We start from the raw sequence: 13,136 nt of genomic DNA on the forward strand, positions 1-13,136 counted from the left end.
ATTTTTTTAATACTTATCTTGTTTAAATTTCAGAATCAAGCTATTAAAAATTGTCAAAATGAAAGATGGTTTAAAATGTGATAGATGAATATAAATATTTTATGTTAATAATATGCCTCTCAAAAATGTAATTTCAATATGCCATTGTTATTGTTAAAAAATTCACAAATCCCATAATCAAAATTTTCTAGGTGAACTCATTTTAAAATTGCCAAACTTGACAATGTACACCAAAGAATTCATATTACAGACAGAGGGGAAAGGGGAAAGGATGGTTCAAATACAGAGAATGAATTTAAACTGTTCTCTGAATTTCTGCACTTTAAATACAATCCTAATAATTTATTTTTGTAATACATTTTTCATTCGTTTCTTGAAGGCATTCCGGTCCTTTTGAACAAATGAACACTTCAAATTAAAATAACTAAAAATAAAAATTTTCACATATTAGCATAACTAACTACACAGCCATAATGGTTTGCATGCAAAAAATGCAAAATTAATTCGCATCATACATATATTGACAACTGAGCATTCAGCAGTAGTCAATATTTTAAGAGTTATATCAGTCACATCCCAAAATTAAAGATTTATAAGCACGTAAAACTTGAATTTTAATATGGATTTGAGAAATTAAAAATTTTATTACAGCTGACCTCTAATCTTTGCATAAATTTATTTGTAGATCACATTTGCAGATAAGCTTGATAGATCACACATGACCAAGGGACCGACCATACATGCATATGGATGCTAAACAGAATGGAAATATAACACCATTCATTAAACCAAAAAACTACAAATACATAACACTAATCTCGAAACATGCTCCAATGTGAAAATTATTATTATGAACGTCTAATGCTACTTTCCAAGCTTTCTGACAACTATAATTTGCTTCTGTAAGCAAGACACTTCAAGCACCTATGCACAAAATAAATAAATAAAGCTATACAAAATGGTTATAAGTTTCTGAATATTATTTAGAGAATGGCAACCAAAGTATTAACCCAAAAGACATCTATTATTTCAAATTCTTTGCTAACATGTGATATGATGTTCGTCTTGTGCTCCTTTCATCAAACTTTTCCAAGAAAACACAATTTATTATGTTATCCAACAGTATTTCTCAAAAAACATTCACTCAGAAACAATATTACATAACAGACTTCAATGACTCACATGAAATATGTACACAATAACAATGGATAAAAATATTCATTTGATGGAAATCATCATCACCTCATCATGAAATATCACTGCCATTTATTTCACAATGTTCAAGATTCCTTGAAAACAAAATGCTATGATTCTCTGTACAATGCAGAAATGGAATATATAGAATGGAAAAATATATGTGACTCTTTGGTAGGATTATCATATAAACTTTAAAGAAATTGAAAATGTAATTATTTTAAAATGTAACTTACTTGTACAGCTTTCATTTCAGCAAGTGGTCTAGATAAAAACTTTGTAGGCCTATGAGGTGCTATTAATTCTAAATCATCATATGTTACACGCCTAAAGAAACAAAATAATTGAAAAACATCATAGGTAAAGTATATTACAGTTTAACATTTGTTCAAATAAAATAATTAGCTTTCCGGCATTTTACTTTCATGACAATACTGAGCTAAACACAGAATTTGAGAAATGCTAATTTAGATTGTGTACACCTGACATTACTATTATTATTATTATTATTCAGATAGAATAAATGCTGGAATCTATCAACTAGAATGTTTGTGAAATGCCTTACTTCTATATCATATGGCAAGCACTGGCCATTTTCATGCATAAAATTCAGCTGGAATAGAAATCCAGAAATTCTTTCACAAATCAGTTCTTTTGCGAATCTAACAAATTCTCTAAAATGTACATTTAGAAAGCTCTACCTTGTTGGCATATTGATAGAAAAGCTGGCTACCATAGCCTTGGGCTTGAGTTCAAATCCTGGATATAGATTGCGCTGTAAGTATAAAGCGTCTTTGAAGAAAGTTCTTAAGAGTTTGAAGATAAGGGAAGACAATAGGAAGATCCTTAGATCTGTCTTGTGTGGTGTTCTCCAAACTGTGATGTAATTCCCCATTTCTAGTGGGTGTAATTCGGTCAGCCCCTGAGATACACTCTAGGCAACACTTTAGGCGATAAGCTAGCTAATGATGATGTGTTTGGTCATTTCCAATGAATGCATTAAATGTCCATAAAGCACAAATATTTGATAATTCAATATATACCTCACAACTCAAAAAAATTCTTTATTACTTAAGAAGCAATACTAACAAAACATATCAACTACATTTACCAAATCCAGGAATACAGTCAAATACCGAAAATCCGCCGACCTGAAATCTGTGTTGCCTCTCAGAATATAAACATCCAGTTTATACATTACGGAAACGCAACATTGAATACGAAATATCGAAGAAAAAAATACTTACGAATAATGACGTCATAATTACCGAATAATAATGAGTCAAAATGGAAATACCAAATTATTGATATAAAAAAGTTTAAAAAAATAAGTTTTTTCCCCTTTATTCTGCATTGAGGTAAAAAAGCAGACGATTCACTTAACTCTTTGTTCAAGTTCACGATTCACGTTGTTGTATTTTCTGAGCTTTGTTATTTCATTTCACGAGTTGTTTAGTGCTGCCTTTTTTTTTTATCCAGATATTTTGTGGATAAATTAAGAATATTTTAAATTTCAGCCCTGTTTAATACAATGACTGATATGAAATGCACTCGTGATTTCACTGTTGCAACGTTGAAAAACGTAAACACGTTGCAATGACGGTAATGCAAAAAGTGCAGCAGAATAGAAGAATCGCATGGAATTGCGATACAATTGTGTACGATAAAAGGAAAAATAAAGAAAAGCTGTTGAAATTTTACAGCAACAGTGATTCTAAAACCGGAATCCGAAACCGGAAATCTCTGCATGAGGCGAAATCGGCAAACCTCGATGCTGTGTACATATAATACAATGAATAATATAATCAATTTATATATGTAATAATAATTTAATGCATATAATAAATTATTGCGATAATGTATATAATAATTTAATTAAATGTATCTAATATACCTTATTCATTTTGCACTTTTAGTGCGAATATTATGCTTTATCTTTTCTGTCCTGAAATCCACAAAATCCTAAAATCCGCACAACCTCTGGTCCCAAGCTTTGCGGTTTTCTGGAATTTTACTGTATATAGAGAATGCAATATATTTTCCAAGACATATCTTGCATTGAAATGTGGAACTGCCCTGTACAATCTGGAAAAACTGGTCGCTTTAAATGGAGCTCAGTGACTTGGTCAGCAAACAAACTTCTGACTTTGGGTATTGAAAATCCTCACATTATTAAGGCAGCTGAATGCACCCTAACAATGTAACAGCATACTGTGCTCCATCTGCTGAAGGGATTTTGAAACCTCTTTCTCTTTGAAACCCTCTCTACTTAAATTCTCTAATTATTTTCTTTGAAACCCTCTATACTTAAATTCTCTAATTATTTTCTTTGAAACCCTCTCTACTTAAATTCTCTAATTATTTTCTTTGAAACCCTCTCTACTTAAATTCTCTAATTATTTTCTTTGAAACCCTCTCTACTTAAATTCTCTAATTATTTTCTTTGAAACCTTTTCTACTTAAATTCTCTAATTATTCTCTTTGAGACCCTCTCTACTTAAATTATTAGAAGGAATTACTCGAGCATTTGCATTTTTGCATCAAAAACTTAAAAGAAAGAATCCAAATAGTACTTGATTTTGTTAATAGTTCCTGATTTAGGCAAGATATAGCCAAACATTGTAGACTAACCGAGGTCCCAAACTTTTAAATCAGTACTTCAACAGCACAGTTCTTGCCCTCAATTATTCCAGATTTCTTAGTGAGGAAATAAACTACTGAATTCTCTTAACCTAAATCCCTGTGGTGTTTTCTCTGAGGAATACCATAAAATATAGTATACCTTTTCAATCTCACTATCTCAAAACAGTTTAAAACTATCACTAAAAATGAAATCTCGCCTCTTAGTTGTCTATCATCTCAAATCTACAATTTGCAATTATGATGTATGATAAAATAATGACTGCCTTCTACCCGTTGCAGAAAATGTGTTCTTTCTTAATTTTGTCATTAAAGGTTTTTTCTTGGGGGGGCAGGGGGAGCTGGGGGAATACTACCTAAGGTGGTTTTTTTTGGGGGGGATGAGATTAGGAGATATCTGCAGATACAGCAATTCTTTTCAAGATATCTCATATCTATCATGATCATATATTTTCAAGATAGAAGATTTCAAACTAAAAAAGACATTTCTGAGTCTGAAAGTGACAGTTTTTGATTAAGACATGAGGAGGCAAAATCATTTTCTGCTAATTAAATGTGTTGCCAAACTATATGATTTCGTACCAATAACAGATAAACATGATGTTGCAACAAACAATTAAATGTATCTAATATACCTTATTCATTTTGCACTTTTAGTGCGAATATTATGCTTTATCTTTTCTGTCCTGAAATCCACAAAATCCTAAAATCCGCACAACCTCTGGTCCCAAGCTTTGCGGTTTTCTGGAATTTTACTGTATATAGAGAATGCAATATATTTTCCAAGACATATCTTGCATTGAAATGTGGAACTGCCCTGTACAATCTGGAAAAACTGGTCGCTTTAAATGGAGCTCAGTGACTTGGTCAGCAAACAAACTTCTGACTTTGGGTATTGAAAATCCTCACATTATTAAGGCAGCTGAATGCACCCTAACAATGTAACAGCATATTGTGCTCCATCTGCTGAAGGGATTTTGAAACCTCTTTCTCTTTGAAACCCTCTCTACTTAAATTCTCTAATTATTTTCTTTGAAACCCTCTATACTTAAATTCTCTAATTATTTTCTTTGAAACCCTCTCTACTTAAATTCTCTAATTATTTTCTTTGAAACCCTCTCTACTTAAATTCTCTAATTATTTTCTTTGAAACCCTCTCTACTTAAATTCTCTAATTATTTTCTTTGAAACCTTTTCTACTTAAATTCTCTAATTATTCTCTTTGAGACCCTCTCTACTTAAATTATTAGAAGGAATTACTCGAGCATTTGCATTTTTGCATCAAAAACTTAAAAGAAAGAATCCAAATAGTACTTGATGTTGTTAATAGTTCCTGATTTAGGCAAGATATAGCCAAACATTGTAGACTAACCGAGGTCCCAAACTTTTAAATCAGTACTTCAACAGCACAGTTCTTGCCCTCAATTATTCCAGATTTCTTAGTGAGGAAATAAACTACTGAATTCTCTTAACCTAAATCCCTGTGGTGTTTTCTCTGAGGAATACCATAAAATATAGTATACCTTTTCAATCTCACTATCTCAAAACAGTTTAAAACTATCACTAAAAATGAAATCTCGCCTCTTAGTTGTCTATCATCTCAAATCTACAATTTGCAATTATGATGTATGATAAAATAATGACTGCCTTCTACCCGTTGCAGAAAATGTGTTCTTTCTTAATTTTGTCATTAAAGGTTTTTTCTTGGGGGGGCAGGGGGAGCTGGGGGGAATACTACCTAAGGTGGTTTTTTTTGGGGGGGATGAGATTAGGAGATATCTGCAGATACAGCAATTCTTTTCAAGATATCTCATATCTATCATGATCATATATTTTCAAGATAGAAGATTTCAAACTAAAAAAGACATTTCTGAGTCTGAAAGTGACAGTTTTTGATTAAGACATGAGGAGGCAAAATCATTTTCTGCTAATTAAATGTGTTGCCAAACTATATGATTTCGTACCAATAACAGATAAACATGATGTTGCAACAAACTCATAAGATCTTCAGGTTTAAGCAGCTCCAATCAGTTCTCAACAAGCTAATTTGGTTTTTGTACAAAGACTAATTGTTATTTCTCTGTTTCCAATCACGTTTGGAGTTATTTATATGCTAGATCCATAACTTTAGCATAAGTTTGGCAAGATCTTAGCCGACTTTTAGTGCATGGGAAAAATATTTTTATAAAATAATTACCAAAGATCATACAATTTTAAAACTGAATGAAAACACATTTCTCTTCCCACAATAAATAAGGAATGAATAAACAATTCATAAATCCCCATTTATTAGTACATTTTCAGTCAAATAAAGGTTCACATATAAAATTTATAATCATACCCTGTATCTGCATGAAGAAATCCTGCTAACTGAAAGAGGACATCTACTTCTAGGGGGGTGATCTGGGACATTTGCTGTGCTGCATACAAAAACTCTTCTGCAGGAATAAAACAAATATACACTCACGTCTAAGCTATAACAATAATTTTTTCTATGAAATCTCAGTGATTCAGATAAAGTAAATATTTTATCATTTTGAATGTCAAAATCTCAAGTCTCAATTAAATTACTCATCTTATAATTCTGAGAATCAACACTCAGAAACATCAAAGAGAGCTCAATTCTAAAAGTGCTCACATTAACATAAATGATGCTGTCAGCAATTTTTTATTTATGACAGTAAAAAACACAAAAATTTAACCATTCGGTGAAATGCTGCACCACAGCATATGCATGGTAAACCATCCCTATAAAAACATAAGCTAACTTTATCTACATAAATAAATCCTATAAAAACATAAGCTAACTTTATCTACATAAATAAATCCTATAAAAACATAAGCTAACTTTATCTACAGAAATAAATCCTATAAAAACATAAGCTAACTTTATCTACAGAAATAAATCAGTCTCTTCAGCCACTAAAAATCAAATCTGAGGCAAAATGTCCCCCAATTTTAGCTGCCTTTAGACATTCTGCCTCCGGGGAACCCTTAGGTGAACTTTGTCTATATATTATACTTTATTGATTTTTTAGTTTTCTTTCCATGTTCACAGTTTAATTGAAGAAAAGTTCATATTTTTAATTTGGTTATAAGAAATTCATACTTTTACAAAATTGTTAACTACAACTTCAAACACATTCACCTTGAGATGTTTAGGAAAGGCTATTTTGCAAAAATTAGATTTCTGAAACACCAAGAACAGTTAGAACAATAACTACAGTTCAAAGAAACATATTTATTTATTCACTTAAATCAGTTACTGATAACTTAAAATTTGATATAGGAATTAAAACCATTAATGGTAGCTAATCTGCCTTTTTTCCCTCTATAATATTCAGCAAGTTTTATATTATTAGCAGTTTTTCATTTAGCTTCATTTATAAAAGGGTTTTTTGGGGGAAATAATAAAAAATAATTTTTCAATTATTTAAAATTTTAAAGACTGTATATATGATAAAAGCTTACAACTTAAATTCCTTTTCTTAGAATATAACAAATTTAGTAATATGTAGTATGTGATCTATTGATTGTATTTATTCACTTATTAGATAATGCCACTAAAATGCAATTTTTAAATACAAAAAGATTATTCAGTTAACTACTTTAAAAATTTATCAGATATTTAATTCAACTGATTTTCTTCCAGTTTTACAAAACAAAAGCTGGACTGGCCCTTGAAAAGGCAGTTTTTATAACCTGTTCAGCTGTAAATGTATGAAATATGAAAATAAATAATTACGGATACATAAAAAATATTACTCCATTAATTTAATAACCCATTAAATTTTTAATTCCATAAACTTTAAATTTCAAGAACTTAATTCAACAACAGCCAAGAAAAATATTTTTTCCTTGTTCCTCAAGCAATGTCTTCAGCTCAAAATCATTCGAAACACACTTATTGCAATGTAACGAGAACTTAATCGTAGTGGTAGCTTTGGATTAGGGGAATTCCCGCAGACAGCTCAAGGAACAACTTTTATAATCATTATTTTCGGGGGAATTAACATGCAGCAGCTTGTAATTGAGCTAATATAACAAAATAAAGCTCTGATGGAGAAAACTACTCCAGTTATTATTCTACAAATGGATAATTTGAAAATTTCTGTTCAGTTCGAAAAACATAATGAACATGAAAACAGTTCGATACAGTTTTAGAAAGAATTGAAAGTTATTTAGATATACAAAATATTTCAAGGCATACACATGGGAAAGTACCCGTTTCTAGTTTGCTCAGAAAAATGTATTGTCTTTTAAAAAACTTGCTGGCTCCTGATAATCCTTTCGATAAAGATTATGATGTGTTAAAAATAACATTGAGAAATCATTTAAACCATAAGCCACTTATAATTCCTAGCAGGCATGTATTTTAAAATTGAAAACAGCATGAAGGGGGGAAACAATTAGGGTGTATATGGCAGAGTTAAGATATATTTGCCATACCGTGTGCTTACGAGCAGAACATGCTAAATACGATGTTGTGGGATATGTTTGTTACTGGTATAAGAGAATTTTTGAACAGGATAATATCAGTTTAGATGACACTTTAAGCATGAAAAGGTACAAACGAAATAATAGGGAAACCAGTAAAAATTAAGGAGTTTAGTGCCAGGAATAAAGTATATCTAAGTTGGTTACTCAAAAACAAAAGTTGGAAAAACAACACTTCTCATCAAAGAATACTTAAGGTAAAATGTGTTTGCAATGCACTGGGAACTGACCATGATAGATATTCTTGTAAATTTAAGATAAGTATAAGCAGATTTTGTAAGAAAATCAGGCATAACGAAAGAGTATGCTTTAACACTAAAAACGCTGAAAAGAAAAAGGCAAAGCAAAAACAACCCGATGTAGGAAACGAAATCACAGTTCCTATAAACAGCATAAATTTCAGCGAGGTGAAAAATAGGAAACCACCCATAACGGTCCAAGTGAAAACAGAAGGAAAACCAGTAGCTATGGAACTGGACACAGGGGGTGCAGCATTGATAATGAGTTTAAAAGATTTCCGGCAAATTTCGAAAAAAAAATTTCAAAATACAAGTCTGGTATTTAAAACAAATAATGCAGAAAAACTGATACTTTTAGGATTTATTATAGTTAATGTAGAATTAAAAAGGTCAAAATAAAAACTTAAATCTTTATATTGTTAAAGAAAATCTTGATACAATATTTGGTCGCGAATGGCTTTCAGAGATAAATTTAGATTGGGTCTCAATAAAGTCAATTTCTGTCTCTCAAAAAGGTAGTTTGAATAAATTACAGTAATATAAAGAGATTTTTGATGGAAAATTACAGAGAATAAAAAAAAAAATGTGGTTCAACTTGGGTGTTAAAAGGCCTAATAGATGAAAAAATTGATCACTTGGAAAAGGAGGGTATAATCCTCACAATGGGCAACTCTGGTAGTACCAGTAGTTCAGTCGGACGGGCTCTATACGACTATGTGCTGACTACTCTGTGACAGTTTAAACCTAAATATTGTTATGCATCAGCACCTTTTGCCAACCACTGAGGAATATTTTCATGTTTGAGTAGGTGAAAGCATTTTTCAAAAACTTATTTTAAGCAGCTTACTTGCAAATGAAAGTAAAACCTGAGAACTCAAAAATTTCTAACAGTAAACACACAGAAGGGATTATATATAAGAGGTTAATGTTCAGGCTAAATGCAGCACACCAGCAATCAAAGACAAAGACAAAAGACAGACAAAGACAGACTATTCTAAAAAATAGAAGTTGTAAAATCTTCATGGATTGATGCGCAAATAACAGGGTCGGATGATAATGCACAATTAAATACTTTTAAAAAATTCTTTGAGAAATGTAAAACTCGTGGTCTAAAATTAAATTTGGAGAAAACCAAACTTTTTTCAGGATGAGATATACTTTTTAGGTCATAAAATTGATGTTAATGGTTTACATAAAACCAATGATAAAATATCAGCGATAGCAAAAGCTCCAAGACCCAGAAATGTCCAAGAAATTCAGAGTTTTTTGGGATTAATTCATTTTTATGGGAAATTTTGCTCAAATTTAGCGACAATCACAAATCTCTATGCCAATTAACTAAGAAAAACTGAAAATATGTTTGGACAAGAGATTGTCAGGAGGCTTTTGCTAATATTAAAAAAGAATTGTGTTTGCAAAACGTTTTGATGCATTATGATCCAAAATTAGCCTTAACGTTGGCAACTGATGCATCACCAGTAGGATTAGGTGCAGTATTTTCTCACAAACTTCCTGACAGAATGAAAAGGCCAATTGCATATGCTTCTAGAATACTCACAGAAACAGAGAAAAATATTCTCAAACTGATTAAGAAGCCTTGTCAGTCATCTGGGAAACAAATTTCTTCTCTACTTAAAAGGCAGGAAGTTTACGTTAATTACAGATCATAAATATCTTATTTGCAATTTTCGGCTCAAAGAAAGGCTTGCAAGTTTTGGCAGCAACCGTAAAACAAACGAGCATGGTAATGCTGGCTTTCTATCAGGATTACCGACGAACTCAGAGCAACTATCTATTCAGGATGATGTAACTATTTTTCAATTACAACAGATTGAAACTCATCCAGTCACTGCCACAGATTTGGCTAAAGAAACAGACTGATGCAGAGCTCAGTCCTTTGCTACAAATACTTCAAAGTGGTGGTAAATGGAGTACAGTCTCCAAGATGGCTGTACAAGATGTCTCCAATATGGGCAGCTTGTTTGTATTCAAAAATGATACCGTGAGAATGTTTTGAAGGAGCTGCACCATGGACACTTAAGGACTATAAAGATGAAAGCAAATGCTAGATTTTAAGTGTTTTGAAATGGCATAGATAAGAATATCAAAAATACTTTCAAAAATAGTTTTGAATAACCAATGTTGTTAGCGAGTGATAACGGCTACAGTTGACTTAACATGAGTTTAAGATATTCCTACAGAGTAATGGAATCAAACAAAAAACCACAGCACTATTTAAACCATCTAGTAATCAGCAGGCTGATGGTATGTGTTTACAGTAAAACATTCCTTAAGAACCACGCAAAATTATCCGGGAACAAAAACTCAGTATGTTTTTAATGCAATTCAGAAAAGCTCCGAATGTAACTTACTCTATAGAGTCCTGCAATGCTGATGAGGGAAATTTGAACAGGAATAGATTTTTTGAGACTAGATCTCAAAAGCAGGATGGAAGACAGAGTTCGAAAAGGAACTTATGAGTTTGCAGACCGAGGATTTGGGGTTGATGACTAAGTGGCAGTAAGAAAGTATCACCAAGGTTATATGACAATGAAGATTTGTAACTGTTCAATATAAGAATGACAGCTACATTACACTATAAATGTAGACGGTCAGCTATAGCAGCGACATGTCGACCAGATGAGTGATGGAGGAACCATCACTGATGAGGGTTTCATACGTCCACCTCCAGCCCTCATGTTTCCAGGGAACCGGATACGAGTGGAGTTCCAGAACTATCCAAAGATAATAGCTACCAGAGAGATGAGTCTGTGTTGTCTTCCAAGCCCAAGATTTTACCAGAAGTTCCATTCACCGGACCTGCTGCTGATACAACCAGGTTACCCAAGAAATCAGCTGTGCCACAACCTATGCGCTGGTCCAGTAGAATTCGAGGACCCTAAGATAGACTGAACTTGTGATAATGGGAGAAGGAAGTGGTGTAATGAGAACTTAATCGAACTTAAAACTGGCATGCGCCAAGCATCGCATAGCGATTGCGAACGTGGATATATATTAAAAATGCCAGTCATTGGAGTTATACGTATGTATTTTTAAGGTTTTATGAACGGTGTGATGATATGTTTTATATATAATACAGTGGCATGTGGATTAATAGTGTCTTGTGTAATAAATACCAACTAAAGACACAAGACTTATATGATATGCAAGAAAGGCATACTTTTTTTTTATTGCACTGAAGTAATTGAAATAAGGATGGTTCAGTGTAGAATTTGATTTCTATATTAAATATACTGTGGAAATAAATGCCCCCGAGCTGGTCACATGCTCTGTCCATACACTGGGAGTAGACAGGGAAAGGGGAAATTAGCTGCCTACAGAAGACCAGAACCACCATTTCTACAGTGGTTTGGTCAGGACTGTACGGATCCTGACACAACTTGATCTGTGCTGTGTGTGTTGCTATATGTTAAATAATCAAAGTGTTATCCTCTAGGGTTTTGGCCTCTTCGGAAGATTTCTGGAGGGAGGTGCTATTCATGTATAAGGCTACTTCAGTCACCTGAACATAAGCCTTCTCTCCAGATGATGACCTGTGAAAATAAATTTTGTGCTTCATTTCAGAAATTACCTTCTGACATTCTCGAAAATTTCATTAATTGTCTGAAACACATGAACACTGGGGAAAACATGCAGAATCTGGAAGTGATTATTTAAAGGAAAAAATAGTCTGTTATTCTGTAAATCATTTAAATATTAAGTTTTTTTCTAAAATAAGCAATACTGGGAATTTTTCAAATCTATCTAGCATGGATTTCTATAATAATGTACATATTTCCGGTAACTTATGAAGTTGTTGTAATTACACTATGATTTTTAGTAATGATATATAGCATGTGATCTATCACTTTTATTTAGTGTTTTTATTTCTTAGATGGCACCAGTCATCCTTATTATATATTATAAGATTTCTACTATGTTTCTTCAAGATAAAGCAGGAATGTTTGACGTGTGGCACTCCCCATTGATTACATCACAAGTCACTATTCAGTGAAAACCCATTTTTTAGCATATTAATAAAGTAAAAAAAAATTGCAATGAAATATGGATTGCATTCATTAATTTATTTAGAATTAAAATTAAATCTGTGCCCAGTTAAAAGGCATGATTTACTCACTAACTGAAAGCAGTACAGTAACGAACTAAACGCCGCAGATCACATACCACATTATTACCTGATTTTTTGACATAAGATCCCTCATGTTAACATTCCACAATTTAGGCATTCACCTGTAGGGTTTCCTACTTTTATACTATTAAATGTAATGTCGAGGAACCTAGTGAACTACTAAACAAACAATCGCTTCTTAAGTCCAAGAACAGAAAGGAAACACAAGAAGGGTTAATAACCCTTTATTTGCTCAAAATAAAGATTTAACAATTAGCCCTTTCTCATACAGCAAAGCCTCCACTTGGGCATAAATTCAAAATGTAAGAAATAAGAACTAACTAATGACTAGATAAAGAGATTTAGCTGAAGCTAACACAATTCTAAACTAGTTGGCCTGTAATATTAAATTAGCCAGCAAAGCTATCAAAAGCATA

At 32.2% G+C, this 13,136-nt stretch overlaps 1 protein-coding gene across 3 annotated transcripts in view; it reads right to left on the reverse strand.

Moving 5' to 3' along the window:
• aralar1 (calcium-binding mitochondrial carrier protein aralar1) overlaps positions 1-13,136 on the reverse strand; it is a 232,900-nt gene that overhangs the window by 135,478 nt on the left and 84,286 nt on the right. For all 3 annotated transcript variants that reach the window (XM_085816757.1, XM_085816759.1, XM_085816758.1), the window contains exons 9-10: positions 6,176-6,272; positions 1,431-1,521 (exon numbers count right to left, since the gene is read on the reverse strand). In XM_085816757.1, the coding sequence (XP_085672883.1) occupies positions 1,431-1,521; positions 6,176-6,272 (188 nt within the window). The remainder of the gene's footprint in view (positions 1-1,430; positions 1,522-6,175; positions 6,273-13,136) is intronic.

The sequence above is a fragment of the Stegodyphus dumicola genome, chromosome 5 (genome assembly GCF_044657685.1).
Source record: "Stegodyphus dumicola isolate Sdum_Otavi_A_Nest chromosome 5, ASM4465768v1".
Taxonomy (NCBI): Eukaryota; Metazoa; Arthropoda; class Arachnida; order Araneae; family Eresidae; genus Stegodyphus; species Stegodyphus dumicola.